Genomic DNA, 27,724 nt, shown 5'->3' with positions numbered 1-27,724 from the left:
TCGGTCCCTGAGTTTCACAGGTGGATTTGGTAGGAACATAGGACAAGGCCTTCTATGTTTCTGCCCCCAAACTTTGGAACTCCCTCCAACTGGAGGCCAGATGGGCCCCATTCTTGCTGTCCTTCTGCAACCGAGCAAAGACCTTTCTCTTCAGGCAAGCTTTTCCTTAGTAACTGCCTGCCTGGGTGGGGTTTTTTAATGGATAGTTGTACTTTACCGCTTTAAATGTGTTTTAGTATTGCTTTTGATTACTGTTTTCTTAGTGTGGTATGTGCTTGATCCTTTTCAATATTTGTATATTTACTGTTTTTTTAGCTTCAAGTGTTGTCTTTTAATGATGTAAACTGCCTTAGGCCCTTTTGTAAGGAGACAGGCAGGGTAAAGAGGATTATCAATCAATGTAACATGAAATCAGTCAATCCAGTTGTAAGTTTCCAACTAAAGATGACCTTTGAAATGAGTGGGACCTGTTAAGTGAACGTTTATGGAAATCCCATGAATGGGCAAGACACTTCAAATGTTGAGACTATAGCTCTTGGCACGGATCACCACTGACCATTCTAGAACTGATGGATGTTGCAAATCCAGCAAAATCTAAGGTGGCCTCACTTTGCTCAGCCTTGTTTTAGGCCAAACAATTGAAGTTTGACTATTTGGTGCATCTTCTATTGCTTCAGGCTTAAACTATGGTAAAGATCAGAAGTTGTACCTGATACTATACAACTGTTATACAACGGTGCCTCCTGTTGCTCACGTGCTACATGTTGGTCTTTTGTCAGGTTTTCAGTCTGCTTTAGCTGTATGTTGATCATGGCCTGTACATTTGCTTTTTAGGTTTGATCCCAACTGTGCTTTACTTTTTTTTTTTTTTAAAGACATTTCAAAACTATTGCTTGCACTCTTCTGCTGGGTAGTTTGTGATTTGGCCCATTTCTTATTTATATATTATATGCAATCTTAGAACTGCATTTCAATTGATATGTTTTTTTAGAATTACACCTACAAAGAAAAGGAAAAATAAACACTGCATAAAATCGTAGAACTTGAAAAAGTTTCTCTTTTGGACTACAAATGCCTACACATCTGAACATCGTTGTCTAAAAGAGAAATTTCCTTGGGCTCTGTTCGAGAAAAGTAACTTGAGTTGGGGTCATGAAAAGTAACTTCTCAAGATTTTATTTGAAAAGCAGACAGGACAAATTCATGTGAGGATATGACTTTTACCCAGTTTTTTATGGCTCTGGTTATTGGTGGCTACTTAATACAACGTTTGCTATACAAAATTTAGAGTATGGTTCCCAGAAACCCTTACGCTGGCCAGAGAATTGTGGAATATGTATTACAAAAAAAAGTATGTTCCCTGGGCTCTCTGCTTTCTACTACCCCAGAATAGAAGGAAGATGTAATAGACCTGACATAAAGACTACAGATGGGGGTATTCGTATTCGTAAATGAATATCCCCATATGAATATCCCCAACCACCAGCCTCCCACTCTTCTCCCCAATTGCGGAAGTAGCTCCGCCCTCTCCTGGCTCAGTTGGCCACTCCAGGCAGGGGGTGGGAGGACAGGTCTCCCCGTGAGTGGCCAGAAGAGCAGGGAGGTGGCAGGGCTACTTCTGCAATTGGTGAGGAGAGCAGGAAGCTGGCGGTGTGGCAGTGCATGAGGGGATGGGCAGATTCCAAGGGCTGGGCCCACATTAGGTGCACCTGGGATGGGGCTATTCATATTTATTTATGTAGACAAATATACCCATCACGAATTAAGACCTAACAACATTATGACTAACACTGTTAAAACCAGTTCAGCAATTCCATAGTGCATTGGTTCCCCGCCTTGGGTCCTCAGATGTTCTTTGACTACAACTCCCAGAAATCCCGCCAACTAGTGGTAAAGGTTTCTGGGAGATTTAGTTCAAGAACATCTAGGCAAACAAGGTTGGTATCCACTGCTCTAGTAAGGCAGGAGATTCTCTGTCATGGAAGGTCTTCAGACAGAACCTACAGAGCCATTTAGCTGAGAATTGTAATTGCATAGAGCAAGGGAATGCTTACTATGAATGGTATATGTATCCAAAGCATCCTGATTAACCCCAGATGTATCAAAATATAGTGTTATTGCTCTTCTGTATACCTGAAAAGGTGGTGAAGGCATCTTGCATATCAATTTTTAAAAAGATAAAAACAGCACCTTCCGTATTCAGTCTAAAAAAGCAATGGCAGAAAAGGAAAGGGAGATGGGGAGGGAAAAGGAAAACAAAAGGAAATCTCAGGCACAAGCTCTTAATGCTCTGTTGGGACATTGTACACACAGTATGTCAACTAGGTTACCACACAGATGTCTGTTTTGACCCATTCCTAGCTATGGTTTATCCTCTATTCATGCTGCAGGGTACGAAATTCCTGGGTGCCAGCCTGCCTATGGCAACCTAGAATACTCCAAGGCAGGCTCACAAAATCCTCACCTACCCTCTGGGACAGGTAATGAAACAGTGATGTTTTGTCAAGTTGATGTTTTTCTTATAACTTTTTTTTACTGTTGATTGTTTTGACCCCATCCCTCGCCAAAAGTATTCTCCTAGTCAGCCCAGTAAAAAGATGCAGTGTTTTCTCAACTACATCGGACAGCAGGTTCATTTGACTCTATGTGCCATGAGCACGTGGCAGCATATTCTAATTACTAGGAGCCATTTATGATATAGCTAAAAAGTTAAACTTTTTAAACCAAAAAACACAGATATAGCTTGAAGAAACTCAGAGATTGTAATAGACCTGGATTAGATTGCCAATTTTTTCTTGTCTTGAACTCCTGTGCCTTTAGCTACAGCTGTTAGTATGCCAAGATGCCTATATCTTTATTATGAAAAGCTTAACCTATTGCTTTTCATGTAGAACCATGGTTATGCTGATTTTCCCACAGCCTGTTGACAGCTGTAGCATTGAAAAATAAGTGTGTCTCTGCATTACTGCAATTGGAACTTGTTGTTCTTATATGCCGTCAAGTGGCTGATGGTGACCCTATAAACTCTTGACCTGCGAAAGATTGTATCATTAACAGCCTTGCTCCACCTTTGCAAACTGAAGACTCCGGCTGCTGTTATTGAGTCAACTCATCTCATATTTGGCATTCCTGTTTTCCTGCTGGCTAGCATTTTTCCTAACCTTATTGTCTTTTCCAGTGGATATACTCATCACTATATAGCAAGAGATTGGTTAAATATTGTGATTTAATATATATATATTTTAAAGGTGTGTGTGTGTGTGTTTATTTTCAATCTCTACTCTCCAGAAATATGGTTGTCTGTGCAAACAATGCAGGAAGAGTGCGGCTGCAGGAACCATTGTTGATTTTGGAATATAGTTTTCACCAGAGTTAAGAAAAATTACTTTTCCAGACTGCCACTCCCAGAATCCACCCCCGGCAGTGGAGTTCTGTAAGTTGTCCTCCTAATAGTAAACATTCCCTTTTGTGCTCTCTTTCTTTCTTGGAGGAAGAGGGAAGGACGACATTTCTACATGACATCCTCTTTCACCATTCTAGTTTCATCAGTATCATTACAAGCCATAGACATCTGGCTGTATTTGGATTTTTTTTAAAACCTAGCAAGACTTTAGGTGAACTGAAGGTGCAATTTAGAATAAGAAACAGGGACAGAAGAGAGTTAAACATCCCTCCCGGCTGAACTGTGGCTGCTTCAGACCTGTGGACAGAAGCAGCACAAGGTGTGATGGGAAAAACATATGTTCCTGTGTGAGTGAATCTGTGTGGGCTTACATGGAGTCCAGATCTTTGCTTGAGAGAGCAGTTCTCTGTTAGAAGGACTTTTGAACATGTCCTCCATATGAAGGGCTGAACAATCTGCGTCTGATTTAAAGATAAACAGCCCAACTTCAGGGACCTTGAACTTGCTAATCTATTGAGTAGGCACTCAGATCATCTGGGCATTGTCTTCATTACTTGAGTGGGAAACATTGTACATAATCATGTTTAAATTACGAAAAAAATGTTTTGTCTGTGCCTCTTTAAAAGCATATGCAGTTGATGCAAATCTGTATTCTCTTTTGCCCTACTTTTTAGTGATTAGGGACACGTTCTTTCTTTTTTTGGACTGCTACACCAAGAATTCTCCAGACAGAGTTTCAGCCCACAATCACAGCTACAGACACCTACATTTCACTCACTGTATATGCTTCGGAGGCTATATTGCCCTTCTGGTCTTAGTTTCCTATTTAAAATGTTGTGTGTGTTCTTTTTTTAAGGAAGCTGCCAGAGTTCTTCCTGGGAGGCATAGTTCTTTAGGAGGCACCCTCTATAGAGGGTAATGATTGGTAAAACTACAGTTCCCAGGAATCATTGTGGCAGCTTGCTTTTTTATACATAAACAACAGGAAGCTAAGGCTGAAGAAGGTAATGCAGCTTCTGAGGTAGGCCCTGATCCTTTTGTTTGTTTGTTTGTTTGTTTTTCTTTTCAGCTCAACCATGGAACATTTATACAGAACTACTTACAGGATCTCCCCAACACACACACTCTTCTTCCCTGCCCCAACTTCCTCATCATTTTTGCCCTTTCTGGTCTCACCCCATAGCTTGGTTCCAGCAGATTGACCATCCCAGATAATATCCCAAAGAAAGGTTCCACCCCCCATGCCCACAGTGTGTCCTCTTTTTCTTTTTTCTAAACATTATACAAATACAAGATACAAAATACAAGATACAAACTAAAATAATTGTGCTCCCTGTTACATAACAGCACTGATGTTACCTGTCTGTCATGGGTTTGGAGGGAAAGTTCCATCCTATGGGGAGTGGAAGGCGGGACATCAGGAGGAGGGGCTGTACTGTATAAATATGTGATGCCTGTGTGGTGAAGGGAGATGCTGAGACAGACTGTGAGACACTGGGTTGGGACGAAGCAGCAGCTGGGGAAGAAGAAGCTGTTGTGGGAGTCTGGGTGTCTGACAGGGTACTACTGTGTGTCAGAGTACCAACCTGATAGGTTCAGGTGTCTGTTGGTTAGCCAGAACTGATGGGTTCAGGGTCTGTGCTTTAAGTTAAAGGTTCTAGGTGAACCAAACTGTATGCTTGTGTGTGTGAGAATAAGCCACGTTACTTTATTTTATTCACCTGATTGTTTTATTTACCCTGTTTGTATTTAAAATAAACCTTATTCTTTTATTGTTTAAAAATCCATCCCTGGTCTGTGTGACTTATTATAGGGAATGGTTGGTGGCAGCTTAGTGTAACTGTGTGACATATCCCAGTAGGTCTGGGTCTGTCACATTGATTGGTGTCCAGCGTGTGGGATACGACTGGTCCAGTTGTCCAGTGGTCCAGCAAAGCCTTGGCAAGTGTGCCCAGAGCAAGGGGGGTCTAGTCAGGGACAGTCTGAGGCGCGTAGGTAATCTTCTAGGTGTACCTCACGGGGAGGTGCACTAGTAGAAGAACGTGCCAACTGGGGAGACTTAGATTAAGGTGCTCTGAGGCAGCCTGATTTTGGCGGGAAAACGCTGAGGCAAAACTGCGTAGCAACAGTGAGCTAGCTTGCCAGCTGAGAGGCCCAGCAGAGGGGGGTAGGCTCTGACTCGATACTGTTGCAACTTTAGTGCTGAAGAACAGCAGCAATCTCTAGGGAGAGCTGGTTCTGAGGTAAAAGGAAAAAAAGTGGTCGTTTTATTTTGAGGCTTGACTTTTTAAAGCAGCCTGTTCTGAGGGGGGGTATGCCCTTGACTCGAAGCCAAGTAGCAGACATGAGTGAGGTGAAAGACCCCCAGATTGACCAAGGTTCTGAGGATGAATTTGGCTCAGTGCAAGGTGACAGCACAGGAGAGCAGGACCCAGAACTCAGAAAAATACTCCTAGCCCAACAGCATGAACTGAGGGTGAGGGAAATGGAGGAAAGATTAGAGAGAGAAAGAAGAGAGGAAAGAGAGAATCAAAATACACCAGAAAATGCTATTTCTGTCAGGGAAAGGGTCATCTGATCTCAGAGTGTGAGAAATTGAAGCAGCTAAAAGGAATGGTGCCTCAGAATTCTAGTGGGACCAAGCCAAAAGCTGTGTTCTGTGTCCAGCAAGAGCAAGGCTCAGTGTCACAGAGGGAGCCTGTTGCCATGGCTACTCAGTCTGGAACAGCTACCTATGCTGAGCAGGCTGAGGAAAATGGTCCTCTTGTGGAGGTAAAGCGCTGCTTGCTGATAAAAACAGATTCTCAGTTGTTTGAGACAGCCGGGGTGGACGTAGGAATACTTGACCGTCAGTATAGGGGACTGCGGGACACTTGTTCCCAGGTAACCCTGTGCCATCCAGATATCATCCCTAGGGAGTTTATAATCCCAAATGAGAGCATGAAGGTGGCAGGGATTGAGGGGCAGATAATCTCTCTGCCAGTAGCAGAGGTACCTGTCAACTTTCAAGGCTGGAGGGGAGATTGGCGGATAGCGATTTCATCGACTCTGCCAGCAGCCGTGCTCGTGGGAAATGACCTGGCTGAACATGTGAAACGGGTGCTAGTGATTACACGCTCACAAGCCACCACAGGGACAGTTCAGGGGGGTAATGATGAGCCAGAGACGGAAGCAGGTGGGGGGAGTTCAGAAGCTGTGGTGGAAACCTTAACCACAGACAGCAGATTTGGACAGGAGCAAAAGGCAGACGCCACTCTCCAAAAGTGTTTTGAACAGGTGACTGACGCCCAGCTAACACCTGAAACCCCAGTGAGATTTCTGGAGAAAAAGGGGATTTTATATAGAGAAACCCTGAGGAATATCTCAAAAGGGGGAGATGGGATCAGAAGTCAGCTGGTGGTACCTGAAAAGTATCGCCCTATGATCTTACAAAGGGGTCACTCTGACATGTTTGCTGCGCACTTAGGAGTGAACAAGACACAGCAGAGAATCACACAGAATTTCTACTGGCCTGACATAGGGAAGCAGATCAGGGAGTTCTGTAAACAATGTGATGTGTGTCAAAGGCAGGGGAATAACCGCGACAGGACCAAAGCAAAGTTGTGCCCTTTGCCTGTGATTGACACTCCGTTCAAATGCATAGGGGTGGATATAGTGGGACCTTTGCCCAAGGCCACAAAGAGGGGGAACAGGTTCATCCTAACAATTGTGGACCATGCCACAAGGTATCCTGAAGCCATACCCTTGACTAACATTGAGACTAACACAGTGGCCGATGCTTTGGTGGGGTATATGTCCAGGATGGGATTTGCCTCAGAGATAATCACAGATTTGGGAGCATCGTTCACATCAAAGCTCATGAAACGCTTATGGCAGATCTGTGGAATTAAGCACAAGGAAACCACTGCCTATCATCCTGAAAGTAATGGGTTAACTGAGAAGTTCAATGGGACTCTAATGCGCATGATTAGGGCTTACTTGGCAGAGAATCCAAACAATTGGGACCAGAAGCTGCAATCCCTTTTGTTTGCTTATCGATCAGTGCCACAAGCCAGTACCGGGTTTAGTCCATTTGAACTTCTATTTGGGAGACGGGTGAAAGGGCCCCTTGATTTGATCAAACAAAATTGGGAGCAGATCACCCAGGATGACCCACAAGACGTTGTGACTTACATAGACACCTTGATGAATGACCTAAGGAGAAATCTAGAGCTGGCAGCAGAAAACCTGCAAGCTCAGAAGGTCAGACAGAAAACATGGTATGACCACAAAGCTAGAGAGAGGCACTTTGACCCAGGGGAGGAAGTGCTTTGGCTTAGGCCCTGCAGAGAGAATAAACTGCAGCTCAAATGGGCAGGACCATATAGGGTCATTTCCAAGATGTCAGACCTGAACTACCTAATAGAGCAGGAGGAGAACCAAGCAAGGAGGGTGGTTCATGTGAATGCCCTAAAACCCTACTACAGAGGGGAACAGAGGGTTTTATTCGCGATAAAAGCAGCTGAGAGTGAGGAAGCGGAATTACCCTTCTGGGAGGGTAGAGGGGAAGTAAAATACAACCCAGAGGAGGTAAAGATCAGTCCTGCACTCACCCAAGACCAGCAGCAAGAACTAAAAATGCTGCTTAGGAAATATCAACAGGTGTTTTCCAACAAGCCGGGGATAGTGAAGGGAGTGATGCATCGGATCCACACAGGGGATGCACCCCCGCAGGCAGTATCCCCATACCGAGTAACGGGACCCTATAGGGACAAGGTGCAGAAGGAGCTGGACGAGATGCTGAGGGAGAACATAATCGTCCCCTCTTCTAGTCCTTGGTCCTCTCCGATAGTCCTTGTGGACAAGCCTGATGGGAGCATTAGGTTTTGTGTCGATTACAGGAAATTAAACCGTGTAACCACTCCTGATGCCTACCCAATGCCCAGGCTAGACAACCTGATTGAAACCATAGGGGGTTGTCGGTTCATCTCATCATTGTACCTGGTGAAGGGATATTGGCAATTAAGAATTGATCCCAGGGACCAAGAAAAGACTGCCTTTTGCAGCCCTTTTGGTCTCTATGAGTTTCGAGTCCTGAGCTTTGGTCTCAGAAATGCACCAGCCACATTCCAAAGGCTGATGGACCAGACCTTGGCAGGGCTCAGTGACTTTACAGTGGCCTACATTGACGACATAGGGATCTTCAGTAATACCTGGGAAGATCACCTGATACACCTGGAGTTAGTGCTGCAGAGGTTAAGTGCAGCAGGGCTAACAGTAAAGGCCAGCAAGTGTCAGCTGGGTAGCCCAGAAATAAAATACTTGGGTCACATGGTAGGGGGAGGAATGATAAAACCCCTGGAGGCCAAAGTAGAAGCTGTTCGAGATTGGCCTAGACCCACCACCAAGAGAAAAGTCAAATCATTTCTTGGGTTGGTGGGCTACTACAGAAAGTTCATCCCGAGGTTTAGCGAGATTGCGGCTCCGCTGACCGATCTGACGAGGAAGAAGGCTGATGACCGCATCCCGTGGACCAGCGACTGTGAGGCGGCGTTCCAGAGGTTGAAGGAGGCGTTAATCAACTATCCTGTCCTGCGTGCTCCAGACTTTGACCGGGAGTTCATCATCTACACCGATGCGTCTAACAGCGGGGTAGGAGCAGTTCTGTGCCAGGAGGATGAGAATGGTGACCAGCATCCAGTGTCCTACCTGAGTAGGAAACTTCAAAAAGGTGAGAGACATTTGGCAACCGTGGAGAAGGAGTGTTTGGCCATAGTCTACGCGATCCAGAAGGCCAAGCCTTACATCTGGGGAAGACATTTTATTCTGTGTACTGACCATTCACCATTGCAATGGTTAAAGACAATGAAAACCCACAATAGCAAACTTATGAGGTGGGCTTTGAACTTACAGGACTATGACTTTGAAGTGAAGGTGGTCAGAGGGTCAGTGAACTGTGTTGCTGACGCCTTATCAAGAAGACCTGAAGACTGAAGACGGCGAAAGAACATGGACTATATGTATATAATGAAAACAAAAAGTTAAAATGTACCTGGTTTTAAATTGGTTTGTATTAATAAAGGTAAATTGATGTAATGTATATGGTAAATGTTTAAATGCCTATTTGAAATGTTTAACTTAGAATGTAAGTAAGTATAATATGGTAGGTATAATTGGTGTTGTGTATTTTATGCAGGTTGTTTTTTGGTGAAAAGCACTTTTAGCTTTCCCCCTACAAAACAACTTATAAAGAGGGGAGGTGTTACATAACAGCACTGATGTTACCTGTCTGTCATGGGTTTGGAGGGAAAGTTCCATCCTATGGGGAGTGGAAGGCGGGACATCAGGAGGAGGGGCTGTACTGTATAAATATGTGATGCCTGTGTGGTGAAGGGAGATGCTGAGACAGACTGTGAGACACTGGGTTGGGACGAAGCAGCAGCTGGGGAAGAAGAAGCTGTTGTGGGAGTCTGGGTGTCTGACAGGGTACTACTGTGTGTCAGAGTACCAACCTGATAGGTTCAGGTGTCTGTTGGTTAGCCAGAACTGATGGGTTCAGGGTCTGTGCTTTAAGTTAAAGGTTCTAGGTGAACCAAACTGTATGCTTGTGTGTGTGAGAATAAGCCACGTTACTTTATTTTATTCACCTGATTGTTTTATTTACCCTGTTTGTATTTAAAATAAACCTTATTCTTTTATTGTTTAAAAATCCATCCCTGGTCTGTGTGACTTATTATAGGGAATGGTTGGTGGCAGCTTAGTGTAACTGTGTGACATATCCCAGTAGGTCTGGGTCTGTCACCATCAGGACCTTCTGGAGAGCTCTTCTTCTCGTTGTCCTGATCACCATAATCACCCAATCTCCTGAAAAGGAGAAAAAGCTGGTCCCACAGCTATAAATACTCAACTATCCCACAAAGTGCACCGGAGCACAGAGTTCTGACTCCTGTCCTCTGAAGATGCCCGCCACTGAGACTGGTGAAACATTAGGGGGGCGGAGTCAAGAACATGGGCAGACAGCCCGGAAAACCTACAACAACCACATTATAATTATGTTCTTCTATTTTCTGAATATCCTTTAAAATTGTCGTCTAGTCATTTAGTCGTGTCCGACTCTTCGTGACCCAATGGACCAGAGCACGCCAGGCCCTCCTATCTTCCACTGCCTCCCGTAGTTGTGTCAAATTCATGTTGGTTGCTTCAATCTTAAAATCATATTTATCAACAAACAATTCCTGTTCTAATTCATTATGATTAAACAACATCATTTCCGATTTTTGCCAATTTATTTGTAAGCCATTTATTTCCCAAACTTTTCTAAATGGTTTTTAATTCTATCCATACTCTCTAAGGGGTTACTAATTGTTAATAATGAACTCTGCAAATAAATTAATCTTTATTTTCTTATTCCTACCTATACCTTTAATTATCATTCCTAATTGCATTCGCTAACATTTCTATAACCAAATTATATAGAACTGTGGAAAGAGGACAACCTGGTCTTGTAACTCAACCTAAGGAAATCTGTTCTGTTATTCCATCATTAAGTATTATTGCAGAAGTGTTATCCAAATATAACTGATCTATTACTTCTGTAAATTTCTTGCCAAATCCCCAACCTTTTAAAAGAGCCTTTAACATTGGCCATTCTACACAGTCAAAGGCCTTAAATATATCCAAAGATAAAATACTTGCTTTTATTTTTTCTATATCATATACAATATTTAAAACCTGCTTAGTTAGAGTAGCCATTTGTCTTCCCTTTAAAAAACCATTTTGATCTTTTTTAATATATTTGGTAATAAATTGATTCATTCTGTTTGCTATTATTGCTGTAAAAATCTTTGCATCCTGATTTATTAATGAGATTAGGCATATAGAAACTTGGATCTGTTAAATCTTTGTTTGGTTTGGGTATCAGAATTGTTAATGAGTGCTTCCACAATGTTGGTATTTTTCCTCCTTTCAATATACCATTGTACAATACAGTGGAACCTCTACTTATGAACTTAATCCATCCCAGAAGATGTTCGTAAGTTGAAATGTTCATAAGTAGAAGCACCATTTCCGATAGGAATGCACTGAAAACCGACTAATCTGTTCTGGCCGAAGAAAAAAAATACTGTACCTCCAAAAATAAAAAGAACACAGCAAGTGCGGTCGGAAGGCACTGAGGCTTTAAGAAGGGGGAAAACCTCCAACAACAAACAGTAAACCGACCTCCGTTTCTGAGGCTTTAAGAAGGGGAAAACCTCCAACAACAAACAATAACCTGACTTCCCTTGCTGAGACTTACAGTAAGGGGGGGAAAGCCACCAACAACATAGCACAAAAACATACCGCCCCCAGCCAAAACCCACCCAGAACAGTTTTTTTAAAAGGAGAAAACAGCAGCTTACCTCTCTGCAGACATGCTCACTCGGAAGCAGAAGGAGGCTCTCCCAATTATGACAACACACCCTGTAACTGTGGAAAGTGAAAGAGCTACAGCACAAAGAAGCAGCCTCGGCGTCACCTACAGATATAAATTTTTAAAAATAGCCTGCCTTTTTCTGTTTGTAAGTGGAAGCTCCGTTCACAAGTTGAAGCCAAATTTTGCAGATGGAGCTGTTCGTAAGTTAAAATGTTCATAGGTAGGGACATTCATAAGTAGAGATTCCACTGTATTTTCATCTTAGGAATTAAAATTCCTTTAAAACATTTATAATATTCTGGACCCGATCCATCAAAGCCTGGAGTTTTGCCATTTTTTATTTTATTGATCACCTAAAGCAATCTCTTCCTCATTTATATCCTTTTCTAGGCCCTGCTTCTGATGAAGAAAATGTTTGTGTGTTTGTGGGATGAAACTCCCAGATTTCTGCCTGGGGAATTTTGGGAGAATTTTAAGAGTCACAATCCAAAAAGAATGAAAGAGCACTTCCCATTAGTGGTGTATAAATAGCCATTCTGAATTGGTGGTGATGGTTAATAAAGCAGGCCATTTAAATGTTCCTCCGAGTGGTGCTAAAGATTGATCAGTGATATGGTCAGAACTGAAGAGGTAAGGATTGCCATTTTTGTTTCTAGGAATAACCTTACAGCATCCATTTATGTATTTCTAGCTTAGGTGGACAAAGTGTGACCCTCTCCATATTGTTGCATTACAACTCTTAGGAACCTTATCTAACATATCTAATAGTGAGGGATGATGGGAGCTGTATTTTCCCACCCCTTGATGTATAACATTTGTACTTCATAGCTGGAAAAGTTCTCCAAGCATTTAAACATACCCCTTCTTAAAAACTCAGGAGAGTCACTACCCTCAGGCTTATGGTCTAAAAAGTACATGACACAAAAGGAGAGTGGAATGGGGAGGGCAAAGGAAAATAAAGAGACTCGAGTTCTTAATAGTCTGTAGGGACATTGTATAAAGCTCAAACAACGTTGCTTCATATTCAGCAACTGAATGCTAAGAAGAAAGGCAGATATGAGCAGTGGACTCTGGTAAGGAGCTGAAGAAGCATGATGATTGCACTGGCCTTGCCTCTATGGGTCCTTTTTAGTTTAAAAAGGAAACCCTTAAAAATTTAGGGAAATCCAGTAATGGATCTTTTGTACTATGAATAGTTGGACCTGATTCCGTAAAAAAACACACCACTCCATATGCAACTTCTTATCTGTCATGGCTGATTCACACATGCAAATCCTCACTGGGAACCTAGCTTCTTAGAGAGTTACATTTTAACAGAATCAATGTTACTAGGTATGGTAGCAATTTTTAAAAGTAACTCTTCCTGACTTCTTTTTTTTTCCTGTTATGATTTTTTGCATTATATCCCCATTGGCTATTTTTAAAAAAACCGCTTCCATCTTAAAAAGTAAAAGAGACTGAAATTTAAAAGAAAGATCTCTCTAACTAGAAGTAACTAATTGTCGCTCATTTGTGCACTATTTTGCAACATTAGGATGCTCATGTTCACAAAGGAGTAAGGCGTTGCAATAATTAATTGTCATTATTTGTAATAAATTTCTTCTAGAAGAGGTAGCCGTGTTTGTCTGTGCAAGCACATCAAGCAGAATCCAAAGAAAGAAAACAAGACAAGACAAAAACATTTGGTAAATAGGAATGTACACACAAACTGCCTAACGGCAGTGACACTAATCAGTATCCTTTTTCTAGTCCCAACTAGAGTAGACCCACTGGATCCATGGGGCTTATGTATCATTCAGCAATTGGTTAATTTATCCAAGTGCTTATGTATCATTCAGCAATTCACTGAATCTTCTTTTGTTGGGAGTACGAGCTGGAATTTTCACCATGCATACATTACTGAAACAGCGACGTCTACGCTGGCTTGGGCATGTTGTGAGAATGGCTGATGGTCGGATTCCAAAGGATCTCCTATATGGAGAATTAGTGCAGGGAAATCGCCCCAGAGGGAGACCACAGCTGCGATACAAGGATATCTGCAAGCGGGATCTGAAGGCCTTAGGAATAGACCTCAACAGATGGGAAACTCTGACATCTGATCGTTCAGCCTGGAGGCAGGCGGTACATCACGGCCTCTCCCAATTTGAAGAGATCCTTGTCCAGCAGGCCGAGGCAAAGAGGAAGTCACAAAGGAAGCAAAACCAGGGAGCTGGACAGGGGACAGATTGGATTTGTCTTCAGTGTGGAAGAGATTGTCACTCTCGAATTGGCCTCCTCAGCCACACTAGACACTGTTCCAAGTCCTCCATACAGAGCACGCTACCATCGTCTTTCGAGACTGAAGGATGCCTACATACATGTTGACATAAAGGACCGGGGGGGGGGTGATTTATTTGAAATAGGGTGCTGGAGGAGAGCTTTGCAGATACCCTGAACTGCCAGAAGTACAAGCAAGAAGGTCCTTGAGCAAATCAAAACTGAATTATCTCTGGTGGCAAAAATGATGCAACTGAGGCTGTCTCATATCATGAGAAGGCAAGGTTCTCTGGAAAAGATAGTAATGCTGGGAAAGGTTGAAAGTAGCAGGAAAATAGGAGGATCAAATAGAAGATGGGTTGACTCCCTAAAAGAACCCACAGATGTGACTTTACAAGAGCTGAGGACAAGACATTGTTGAGGAAAAGACATTCTGGAGATTGCTCATTCATAGGGTTGCCGTAAGTCAGAGGTGACGTGATGGCATGGAACAACAAGAACAATAAAGTTTGCATATAGCAATCCTAGCTAGTTTTATGAGGTATGTGGGGAATGGTTTTACCAGTGTCACCCTCCACCCAGTGAGTTTCCATGGCCAAGGGAGGGAAACTAAGGCTTCCTGAGGGAAACCAAAGTTTCCAACCCTCTATCTGCTAGACCACGTTGGCTAATACAGCAATAATTTGTATAGTCACTAGTGTCTTGGAGAAGGAAGATCCAGGTTCAATCTTTGCTGGTCCACAAAGATTAGTGATCCAGAAGTTAACCCTAACCTACATTACATAGCGGTTGGTGTACAAAACAGGGAATGATGATTCCATATACAGTATTGCACTCACCTCCTTGGGAAGGGCATTATTAAAATGTGATGAAGTCAGGGGCTGACAATCTATTGTTTCTTTCCATTTACTTGTCCAAATTCATTACTAAGAAAAGAGGGGTGAATATTTGAAGTTCACCTTGAAGTAAATCAGAAATGGTCCATTGTCTTCTGCAAAAATCAAGTGACAATTCAAGACTTGTGTGTTTTGGTGACACTGAGATTTCAGCATAGAGCTGCCCTTCCCTCACACAGGGTTTAATTCAGCTGCAAAATGTATAGCTGCTAGATGTGGTAATAATGGCCCCTAAATACAGTAGCTTTGAAATGATGTGAGACATATTCATAGACAATGTCTCTCAATGGCAATTAACTAGTTTTTACACAATTTGCTTTAAAAGCTGTAATTGTTATTTAATTATATTAATGGGCATCCACCACTACACCTTATGGAAATAGAGACATCATAAAAGTTACTTTTTGGGGTGGCAACACTTGTTTACTTTTTAAGGCTACAAATGGTCATGCCAACTGGGCTATTCTGGGTGCTGTGGTCCATAAAAGAGGGTTGTTTGGGTTATTTCCATTTTCATTTTTTGTTCTAAGCTCTAATCCCGTGGTATCAATTGTTTTAAGTTTAACTGTGAGGATGTCCTCTTTATTCATCTTGATTTTCCCACCACTCAACTTCATCAAACAGGGCAGATAAAAATCAATGGTTTTTTTGAAAGTCAAATTGATTAAAGTCAGATGGAAATCACAATTTAAATTTAAAAACTTGATTTTTTTTAAAATGTAAATTGCCAAAAATTCCAATTAAAACAATTACATCCATGATTTAAATTGTGATTTAAATCAATTTGGTTTAAATCAAATCTACCCTGTCATTGAATGACCCAAAGTCTGTATATTCTGACAGAGGGCAAAAAGAAAAAGAAAAAGACTTCTCCCTGTCCACTAAGTCTCTCCACAGGATGCAACCTTTTATGAAGGAGACGGCACTTTAGGATTGATTCTATTTGTTAGGGCTTTCTTCTGTTCTAAGCTCAAGGTTTTGAGGTGAATCAGGCTGGGAGAGAATGACTGGCCTATGGTTACCTCATGACATTCATCGCTAAATAGGAGTTCATCAACCCTAGCCCAACACTCTGATGCACCATGCTGTCTGCCCAACTAACATTACCAGGCCTGACAAGGATCCAGCAGGGCCATTTGGCCTGGATCTCATGTCAGCGAAAGGTGCATGACTTTGTGGTATTATTTATATACAAGCTAGCCAGAGTGCCTAAAGATAAAGTGAAATAAAACTCTACTAGGCAATTGTTTACCTAAAAATATATACTTTTTATCTTATTTTCGTAAGCAATGAAGGGGATTGACAACGTGAAATGGCCTTATCCTCATGGGCTCTTGGAGACCCAAGGTAAAGGTTCCCCTTGACATTTAGTCCAGTTGTGTCTGACTCTAGTGCGCGGTGCTCATCCCCGTTTCCAAGCCATAGAGCCAGTGTTTGTCTGTAGACAGTTTCCGTGGTCACGTGGCCAGCGTGACTAGACACAGAACGCCGTTACCTTCCCACCGAGGTGTTACCTATTTGTAGTAGTAGTAGGCATCCTTCAGTCTCGAGAGACTATGGTAATGTGCTCTGTATGGAGGTCTTGGAACAACATTTACTGAGGCTGAGAAGGCCAATTCAAGAGTGACAGTCCCTTCCACACTGAAGACAAATACAATTCTATTTATCTACTCACATGTTTACATGCTTTTGAACTGCTAGGTTGGCAGGAACTGGGACAAGCGTTGGGAGCTCACTCCATCCCGTGGATTCGATCTTATGACTGCTGGTCTTCTCACCTTGCACCACAGAGGCTTTTGTGGTTTAACCCGCAGCACCACCATGTTCCCTACCCATACCCTAAGTCTGTTTCTAGGAGTTACTAAGGCAGCCAACTATACTGGTAACTCACTAGCAGCACAGACAACTCTCTTGGGTAACAAGAGTTTTATTCATTAAGGCCACTCCCATTTCTTCTGTCTCCTGTCAAAATAATGAGGCTCAAGCTGCTGTCTGGTAATAATTTGAACTGAAATGCATATTACAGAGGCCAGGAAGGCTAAAATATGACAATTTCGGCTCCCTTGAGTGTCCATCCTACTTTAGATTCTCTGAGTCATTGTCAAATTTGGCAGCAAGTCCTCTGTATTTCTGGCCTTGGCAGAGTAATTTATCTTCCTCAGGATGGATGCTTCACCTCTCTCAGAGATATAACCCTGAGGAACATTCTTTTAAGCAAAAGTAGGTGTCTTCTTAATAAAAGCAAGAAATATATTTGGAAGACTCCAGGTCAGGTTAACGGTAGATGAGACTCTGTTGAAAGGCCTGCCTGAGAGCGTTGGGTTCACATTTCCCACGTGATATGTTTTTCATAGGAGCATCTTTCCTTTCATATTACCAATTTTTAAAAAAGTGACTGGCCTAGCAGGAATCAATCAGGAGATGAAGCCAGAGACTGGAAAATTTTTCTTTTTTGGATTATAACACCCATAGGCAGGAACGATGTGGCGAGTATTGGCAATTGCAGGGACTCAAGGTCAAAAAATGTCATATGCATTAAACACTACAAACAGGCACTATGGATAAATCATTTTTAGACTTGTATGTGGGTATCACAGTAAGAGTGCCTCTCAATTTCCCAATTACATTGCTTTCTTCTAGGATTGATCTTTAGAACTTAAGCATCAGATTCCTTTAAAGCATGATTACTGGGGAGGGAAAGAGAGAATGCCAAAGACTTCCTGAGTCACATCTCTCCAACACTTAAGGTTCAGCTCAAATGATGTGTATAAATTCTGTTTCTTCACTGAATGGTTTAAAGAGAAGGATAGAAAAGTACAAGCAATTACTTCAAAGAGTAGAGTTCTTTGCGCGGGGGGGGGGGTGTTTAAGGGACCTCAACTCCCATAGTCCCCTAGCTCTTGACCATGCTGTCTGAAAGATTTGTGAAATCTGAGTCAAAAAAATTTACTTCCAAGTTGTGTCTTATTTTTATTTATTTTATTTAATGCACTTCTATGCTGCCTATCTCCTGGTGTTGGGACTCAAAGCAGAGTCCCATACTGTAGAAAAGCTATGTAAAGCATGTTAGCAAGTTTCTCTATATGCTGTATCCCATGCAGTGGTGTTGGTGGGGAAGAAATAGATTGGGATTTGCTTATACAGAACTGAATGATTCGGATCAAGCCCCAAGAGTTCAACAATGGTAATGAAAAAGGTGTTTAAATTCCCCCCATCCATAAAGGGCTGTTGGAATCTCAGGTCTCTTGTATTTAAACATAGATTTGTACTTATACTTACATATGGGTCATCCAATGAGAGTCTTCATCTCCAACCCCTGATCCACCATTTTACCTCTGATTCCATCCGTCTGCTGGCTAAGTATTTTATACCTTGATGCAGTTAGTGGATTTGTCAGGTTTTAGGGGGTTTTTTTCCTTTAAAGCAAATCCTAGAAGAAGCCTGAAATCTGCTCACGCTTTGGATGGTGACCTGTTAAATCTTCCCACTTTTACTACCGTTGTGCTTCCATCGGTGAAACCAAGTTGGGCAATAAAGCCAGGCCAAGACATTTTACTGCTTGAGATGGAGTAGGTAATCCAATCTTGTCATTTCCCAAGATCAACAAAATCTCCCTTCTTCAGGGTTGGGGTGTGGCAGAGAACAATAGTTGAATGGTATTGTATTTGCTTTATATGCAGAAGATTGCCCTGGTCTTTCTAGACGGGAATGCAAAAGATTCCTGCCTGAAACCATAGAGAGCTGCTTCTAGTCACCATTGTCAATATCGGCCTACACCAGAGGGCTTGGGTGGACCTTTGGACCCAGATTTGGGTGACAGAAGAAAGCTGCAGAGGGACAGAGGGAGAGAGTCCTGTTGCAGAAATTGCCATTTATTTGTATTCTGTTGGATTACACACACACACACACAAAGTATGTAACACTAACCTATGTACATGATAAATATATCACATTAATATGATTTTAATAGCTAATATTTTACAGATGATCTTTAAAAAATATTAATTGCATGCATCAAGTCAATTCTGACTTATGGTGACCCCTTTCAGGGTTTTCCAGGTAGAGAGTACACAAAAGTGGTTTACCGTTCCCTTCTTCTCAGGGCCCCATGGGATTGTGCAGTTTGCCCAAGGCTATACAGGCTGGCTCTCCTTCACAGTAGGCACAGGCAGGAATCGAACTGCCAACCTCTGGCTCTGCAGCCAGATAAACCACTGGACTTTCCAGCCTGGTTCCTAAACCAATGAGCTATACAGATTATTTTATATGTACATTAAAACCAGTGCCCTCTCTCTTTAATTCCATCCTGCTCTCCATGCACTTCCTAATAAGTTGCATACAGTACTTTGCTTGCTCACACCAGACAAACAAGGGTCCCAATTAGAGATGTGTGTTTTCGGTTCCCGCTGGAGGTGATGGAAATTGTACAATCCTGCCCAGAGGCAGAATGTGGCCTAATTAATTAATTTTTTTTCCTAATATAAAACTGGGCAAGGCTCCAAGGATAGCTGATTGCAAACCAGAGCAGAGGAGGAGAACAAGAGGAAGATACAGACATTCTCTTTCATATCATTTCTCTGGCTTCACAAAGTTTTTTTTTTTATCAAAGCGACATCAGGTTGAATGCCATGTTTTGGAGAAACCGGTCAATATCTCTAATTGCTTTTTCTATTTGGCCTTTTCCTCCAATGAGCCCCAGACAGAATACATGGTGCTTTTACTCCCCAGAGTGCACACAACAGTCCTGTTCAGTAGGTGAAGCTAGAATAATGCGCTTGGCCCACAGACACCTGGTAAGTTCCATGATTTGGTGGGGACAGTGTTCTTTCTAAATACAGTATCTCTATATTGCCATCCTATGAGTTTGAGCAACTAGAGTGAATCTCTAGTATATCAGCCTTAGAATATTGAACATTGCTTATCAAATAATACATTTTAATTTTCTTAGGCAGCATATTTTCCCATAAGCAACCTTCCAATCCCAGTGCTATATCTCAAGACAGGGCCTTTTTAGTAGTCACTTCCAAGATAGTAGAGTAACCTTTGCTATTCTGTCTCATTTAGCATATAATACACAGGTGGACCCTATCCTGTTCTACTTGGTCTTTAACTGATCTCTATTGGAATATTATTACTTGTCAAGGATAATTTCCACACTGAGGCAGAACAGGGCCTATGATAATCAGCAGCCATACTTGACAGGTGTGAAAAATGCTGAATCATGCAGTCTGGGATGAAGGAATGTCCACGCTGATTGGCTGTATGTAAATGTGCATGTGTATAACTGTGTGGACATGTGGAGAAGATGTTGGATCTCTTCTAATGAATGTCATGCTACCGGTTTGTACTGCTAAACTTCTGTATATACTGCAAATATACTTGGTGTCAGAAGAATCTGTCTTTGTCTGTGTCATTCAACTGGACTGCCTGGACTGAAACAAAAACTCTGCTAATTTACACCAACATTACTTACGGACACGGTCAACAGTCAGGTGAACCAAGTTGCCATGGGGAATTCCTGCTAGTTAAGAAAACAAGCTTCATATTCCTCCTTGCGCACCAGTAGAAAGACCTGACATGTAATGAGGAATACAAGTCTTGACTCCTTAACTAGCAGAAATTCACCACTGACATTTGTGTCATTTGACTTACGCCAGCATAGAGAATATACATAATGTTATTCTGGCCATTGTAGTTTGTATTTTGGGTGGCTACGTGTCCTGCTTTACAAATGGCAGCTGCCCTATATCTGAAGAGCTGTCAGAGAACAGACCTCTCTTGAGGTCCAGCACGTGTAGGACAGAATTAAATTACCAAGAATTGATATGAATATTATTCTTTTTTAAAAAATCTGCTAGTTTTTTTTAATTTCAGTTTTTCATTTCCTCTGTCTTGCATCTATGTAGGTCAGGATTGGACAAACTTCACACTCAAGGGATCCCCTTTGCCTTTTTCCTTGAACCCCATGATTTCCCCATCCCTAGCCTAAAGACAGGCTCTTTAAATTAAAATAATTCTGGGCCAGAACTCAAAGGAGCTTTCAGTCCTTCTGCTTGAAAATCCAACTCTGAGTAACCCTGAGCTTTCTTCATATCCGCTGTTCAGGGCGAGGGGAATATCCTTTTTAGAGAAAAGGACAGAGATGAGAACAGAAGATTAGCTTACTATGTCTATTGGGGATGCTGAGTTTCAGTGTTGTCTCCTAATACAATCCCCAGAAATGTAGACCATCACTCTTTGTGCAAAGCAGTTACATAAGTGAGGCAAGTGTCCCTGGGATTTTGGACTCTTAGGTGGTTATCTGACCCGGTTTTGTGTGTTGGCTGCTCCTGCAGGAATCCGAAGACAGGTGTAGGGGACAGCGATGAGACTTTGGTGAGAGCTAGATCTAAAGAATCAGATTCTGGGGGAATTTAATTAGAGGCTCAGGCGAAATTCATTAAGATCTTGCTACCTGATTTTGTAGGCAAAGGAAGAGCCTTGTTCATCAGCTACAAAATCAGGTGAACCTCAGAGGAATCGTACTTCTGTGCTGAAATGTGATTTCCAGAATGCCATCCTCTGCAACAGTCGCTATGTGCATTTGTACATTCATTTAAAAATGTGTCACAAAAACTATTGTGCTGAAACATGACTTAGACAGAAATCCTATTTTTCACAGTTTTATCTTTGGTATTTCATTTAAAGAGTTTTTTTCCCAGACATCTCTGATGTGTAAAAAGGAGCAATTTGTAAACTAGTAAATACCTGCATGTACAAATACAAATGATAGTTTTATGAAGTCATCCAGAAGGCTCAACCGTCTAGGGTAGAGCAAATTCCTTTGTCTGTTGCTTGCCTTCTAGTTAGGAAGGGTAAGTGACAAGGTTATAACTACTGTGCATTTGCAGATATATGGGGAGGAAATTAGGCAAAGTGTCACATGGAAGGATTCCACTGTTATCTCTGATCATTGACTGGAAATAGCAGCATTATTCTAATACCCCCCACCCTGCTCGTGCTCACGGCGAGGAAAGTGAGAGGTGTGGAATGGTGGTGATATCCCAAATGGTATTTGATCAAAGATGAAATTAAATGGGTGTGGCTGAGCAATGAGGTTGAGCAGTGGCAATGGATGGCTGAGTTATAGGGAGGAGCTCCACCGTATGTCGTTATCTGGACCACTGCCTTGGGCTTGGAGTAGGGGAGAGCGATTTCACCCCAAGACCATTGGAGTTTGCTACTCTTGTTTTGTGTCATAGCCGCTCTGGACAGGCTCTATGGTGAAAATGAGTCAGAACCACTACCACCCTAAATGGGGAAGGAAGTGCCACATCCGGCAGATACTGGACCATCACCAGGAAGCTGAACCCCTTTAAAAAGATGTTGCTGTGTTACTTCTCTGAGTCTGAGAAGAAGGCTGGACTACCTCCCAGTCCCAGAGAATGCCACAGGATAACCACACATATGTGGCTAGAGACCCCAAGACAAAGTAGTGGGGTGATCTTGTTGGGGGAAAGCTCTTCCTCCAGAGAGACCAAAAGGCGAAAACCTACAAATAAGTTTGTTTCTCAGCTTGGTAAATGCTTACATGGTGAGGCCTAGAGGAATCTCAGTGGCTCAGTTATATAAACCTAGACATGGACTGGGAATTTTAATGGAGACAACGTCTCTTCAGGCTCCTGATCTCCCTGTATATGCCCTCCCTGTGTCTGTTCTCTTCAGACACTATTTTGATGACTGAATAGACAGCCCAAGAAGAAATTGGTGATATACTTAATTTTTGCTCTTTCCTCATGTGTTTTTAAGTTTCAAATTGTCAGTGGCTGTTTTAATGTAATTATACATTTAATTGGATTTTAATACTGTGACTTACTGTGGCCTTACCTTCTGTTTTTAAAAAAATCATTTTAAAGCTGATTTATTGCTTTCTGTATGGCGGAAAAGGTAGCTATAAATGATCCGATCTTTGGTAAAATGCAGAGCTTGAAATATGGTAGTTACTTTTTGGAAGATAATGATTAGACTCTCCCAGCTACCACAGCTAACTAGCCATGCTAGCTAGGGGATTCTGTACATTGTAGTTGTAGTTCAAAAAGTAAAACTTCTAACCTCTATTGATATGGCTTTCAGTGTCTTTGTATTACAAAACTCAGGTGTAATACGAATTTAGGTGTCCAAATTTTTGTTGCTACGGGACTATGATTGTATAATTTCTGAAAAATGCATTATTCAAAACAAATTTATTATCAGTATAATGGCAGCATGCTGGGTTGTAGATTGCAGAACATTAGAGTGAAAAGAATTATATTTTGATACTCAGATGAATTTTGAGACGATTGTCTGTGATCATTTCATTTCATTCTGGAATTAACTCTCCTATTAGGATAAATGCCAGTTGTGATGAAGGCTTCTGATTTTTCCCTGGAGGGCTATGGAATTTCGTGGGACTCTTAAGGAAGGTTTAGACATTTGATGAACTTCCCCGAACTGATGCTAAGCTCACAATAAGGTAGAACAAGTCATCGAGTCAAAAAGGTGGTTGGAGAAGACCTGCCTTATTTGTAAGAGTGGCTCAGAAGGAAGACATTTCTTCACCAATTTTCATTTCCAGTCCCCAAGTACGACTCCAGTTTAGGTAGATGGAGAGACTGGACATGCTGAGGTCAGGTAAAATTGACCATTGTTAGTAAACTGCTCTACTCACTGCAAGCAAAAAAGCCTCTATGCAAATAGGGACCTAAGCTTCTATAATTCACAGAACTTGGAGAATGTATTTTGGACTACAGCTTCCAGAATCCCCCAGTGGCTATGCTGGTTATGGATTCTAGGTGCTGTAATCTGAAATGTGACTTTTCCCAAGACCTGATTGTTCCCAGCTCTGCTTGGAGCCTCTTGCGTATTGAGCTGTACACTTTTTGCATTCAAAGCGCATGATCTACCACTGAATTATAGCCTTTCCTCCAAAGTAGAAATACATATATCTGTTTGATGTGCCTATTCATCCCTTCCCTCCAAACAGGTTATGCCTTTGCTGCTAAAATCAATGGATCTTAAAAATGATTGATTTGGGCTGAATTGTGCCCATAATTTTGTTGTTGTGTGGCTTTGACTTCTGCTATTGTAGTGCCATCGCTACATCCCTCATAGCCGCAACATGTGAGCTGTTAAAATAAATACATTAAAAATTAAATTGGAAAATCTACAGCTTCCATCTCAGAGATTTTCCATCTGTAGATATTCTACATCATCTATTCTCAATCTTTTTTATCTGGCCACAGCCATAAATGAACTATGAAAGAAATATAGGTCGAAACAGGAGTGTATAAGCTGCATAATAAAGGTAATGTGTGAAGAATTGTTTCCAGTCTGTGGCCCCCTTCAAAGGCTCCCTGTTGAGAAGGGCTGTCCTAAATAACCAAGGAGAGTTAAGATATGATTAGGAAATGGCTGCTACACTCATGGAAGGCTCTGTATGCATGCCCTATTTACACCCAAGTTCTTCCACATGGTTATAATATTCTCACAATTTCCATTGTCATAGTTATGGGTTATATACGTTTATATAGCCAAATACACACAAGGGAGATGGTAGCCTAGGACAGTATAAAAATTCTTTCAAAAGATAATATTTATGAGACAAAAAAATATCCCCAACCCAAAACAGCCTAATCTAGCCTAAGCATATTCAGGGACCATAAATTTTTGACTGGGTCATGACATTCCTGTTCTTCCCACAACCACAATTCTCAGAATACTGCCAGCAGTTGCCTTTTTGGGTAGAAGATACTGGAAGCTGCAGTTCGAGGAAAGAGGATCTTCAAGATTTAGTCCAGATCATCATCATGGGAAGAGGGGAAGCAATCCTACTCATTTATGTGAAACAGGAGATCATTTTCTACATTCTGTCAATTTGGGGATCCTTACTGGTTGTCAGATTTGTGGGTTTTGGACTACAACCCGCCGAATTTCATCAGTGAACTGATGGAATTTGGCCTGTGGAATTCTGGGGATCATAGTCTTAAAAACCCAAACCTGCACATGTCTGGATGTGATTTTGGTCATGGTCTGATTAACAACCAGCCAATCAAAGTCTCTGCCAAGACGGTCACATTCCATCTCATCCTTTGAGCTGTTATAGGATATCTTTTGTACAGTGATGCCTCGCATAGCGATGTTAATTGGTGCGGCAAAAATCACCACTAACCAAAGACATTGCTATGCGATTTAAAAAACCCCATTGAAATACATTGAAACCCCTTCAATGCATTCCAATGTGGTAAAAACTTATCTTTAAGAAAAAATCCTCCATACGGCAGCCATTTTCGCTGCCCGGTAAGCGAGGAATCCGTCCCAAAAAAGAGCGGGCGGCCATTTTCCCCGGTGGCCATTTTCGAACTGCCGATCAGCTGTTGGAAAAAAATCGCTATGTAAAAAGCGATTTTTCCCATTCAAAACATCGTTATCTAATCGCTATGCGATTTTGTCGTTAAACGGGGCGCTCGTTAAGCGAGGCACCAGTGTATTTGGCACCAAGTCCTCATTTGATTTCACTGATCAAATGATTTCCATTACAGTATCTTTCTTTCTGCCCATCGAGATGAGGGCTGGCTTTGTAGCAAAATGAGGCAAAGCTGTCTGCTTCAGGTGGTAATTCCCAAAGAGGATGTTATTTTGCAGCTTCCTCTTCTGTGTATTGTGTGTTGTTGTTGTTGTTGTTTTAATGGAGCCCTGGTCCAGCCTAGAGCATGTGTGTGTGTCTAATTTGACTTTCTCTTTTAAGAATTAAACCTGGTAACGCTGGCCCAGCTTAAGATCAAAAATATATGTGCTGCTTATGTTGTTGTTATGTGCTGTCAGGTTGCTTTCAATTTATACTGACCTTAATAAGATTTTTCAAAGTTATTTGAGATGTTCAAGGAGTGATTTATCACTGCCATATACACATGAACAAGTAACTATTTGAACCCAGGTCTCCCTGAGCCCTAGTCTGTTATTCTAGGCACTGTACCACATAGACTCTCAACTAATTATGTTTTTTTTAAAAAAATCCAAGTATTGATTAGGCAGCAAGCTTTTTGAGTAGCACAGAATCTTATCTGCTTGAAAGACAGTTTTGTGAAACTCGAAATGGAAGGCTGCTTGGATCTGCATGAGAAATTTCATGTCTGAGTGGGGATCAGAACCCGACTTTCCCAAGTCCTAGTTGAGCATTCTGACCATTACACCACAGAAGCAGTGTCAAGATGTGAAATGTGTGTAGAGAATATTTAAAAAAAATTTAAATAGCCCAAAAAATGGAAGTGCTTTTAAAATTTAGACTTGAACAAAACAATTGGCTAGCTTACCAGCCAAGCAAGGTCACTGCAGATAACTATGAAACCATAGAATCATAAAAAAAGTGAAGTGGAAGGGGACTACAAGGCCATCAAGTCCAACCCCCTGCTCAGTGTAGGAATACAATCAAAGCATATCTGCCAGGTGATTAAGCTTGAATATTAATCCTGTGGATATGAGAGTTCTACTGTATTCTGGTTTTCCAGTATTCTAGTATTACAGGACCTTGATGGCCTAGATATTTTATATTGCAGACCTTTAATCCTCCAGGCTGTGCAAGATAAGGATGTTTCACATCATGGTGGCAACCTGTCCGAGTCGGCATTACAAGCCCTTAGAGTTGTGACAGGTGCAACAATAATAGAGATTCCTGTTTTTTAAAAAGATTAGTGCAGCAGGCCCCAGGATCTACGGGCTCTTCAGAAATTATTGTGGACAGTTGATGAAGGGGAGACAAGGGTATAAATAATGGCCAGAAAATATAACCAGAGAAGGAACAGCAGCATTCAACTAATCAGCACAAGATGGTCCCTTTTTAGGCTAGAAGTTCCTGTATTCTTAGAATGTAAATGAAATATTCTCATGTTTGTTTTTTTACTGTTAAAATATAGAACCCCCTCTAACTCCCCAAAATGCTCAAGGAGTACATTGTTGTAATAGTCTAAAATTACACATCCATATGTGTATATATAAACCTGACTATTTGGGCAGGCTTTCCCTCCTGCCGTATCTTAATTTCTTATACTTTCGCCACCTTGGATCTATAATATATGTGTGTGTTTTGGTTTTATTGTTTTAAAATTTGTAAACCGCCCAGAGTAGACCTTTGGTCTAGATGGGCAGGATAGAAATCAATCAATCAATCAATCAATCAATCAATCAATCAATCAATCAATCAATCAATCAATCAATCAATCAATCAATCAATCAATCAAATAAATAAATAAATAAATAAATATACACTGGTATGCTTTAATTACTCTTAGAACAAATAATTAAAACAAAATACTGTTTTATGTGACAACACAGAATGACATATCATAGACTTTTAATACCACAACACCTTTATCACACAATAGGCATCCAGGTAATGCCATGTTTCACTATGGCCTTCTTTAGGTGAAAGTTGCTAAAGAGTTCTCTATTATTTAAGTGTAATATGGTTTATGTTCGATTGTTTATTCTCCTTTTTTGTTTAATATATTAATAAAAAATTAAAAATAAAATGTACAGACCATGTGAGTTCCTTTCATTGAAAGCCTGCTCCACTGATGGAAAGGAGGGGTTGAAATTTTCAAATCCTCATCTCTAAAGTGTGTTCTAGAGCAGAGGTTGTCAGCCCCCGGTCCGCGGCTCATGCCGGTCCGTGGCCTGAGCTGGACTGGGCCACGAAGACAGACCTCTCCCCCCCCGGCATGCACTCTCCTCCCCTCAGCTGCTTTATGCATGTGCGTGCATGCG

General features: G+C 41.6%; 1 protein-coding gene across 7 annotated transcripts in view; it reads left to right on the top strand.

Annotated features, from left to right (window-relative positions):
• Nucleotides 1-27,724, top strand: part of BEGAIN (brain enriched guanylate kinase associated) — a 252,169-nt gene that overhangs the window by 105,779 nt on the left and 118,666 nt on the right. For 3 of the 7 annotated variants that reach the window (XM_072986672.2, XM_078383786.1, XM_020793556.3), the window contains exon 3: nucleotides 2,391-2,480. The exons of the other annotated variants lie outside the window; for them this stretch is intronic. In XM_072986672.2, coding sequence (XP_072842773.1) covers nucleotides 2,391-2,480 — 90 coding nt within the window. The remainder of the gene's footprint in view (nucleotides 1-2,390; nucleotides 2,481-27,724) is intronic. 7 annotated transcript variants of the gene reach the window in all.

This window comes from Pogona vitticeps, chromosome 1 (genome assembly GCF_051106095.1).
Source record: "Pogona vitticeps strain Pit_001003342236 chromosome 1, PviZW2.1, whole genome shotgun sequence".
Taxonomy (NCBI): domain Eukaryota; kingdom Metazoa; phylum Chordata; class Lepidosauria; order Squamata; family Agamidae; genus Pogona; species Pogona vitticeps.
Note: the sequence above shows the minus strand (reverse complement) of the source record. Positions and strands in the feature narration are given on the sequence as shown.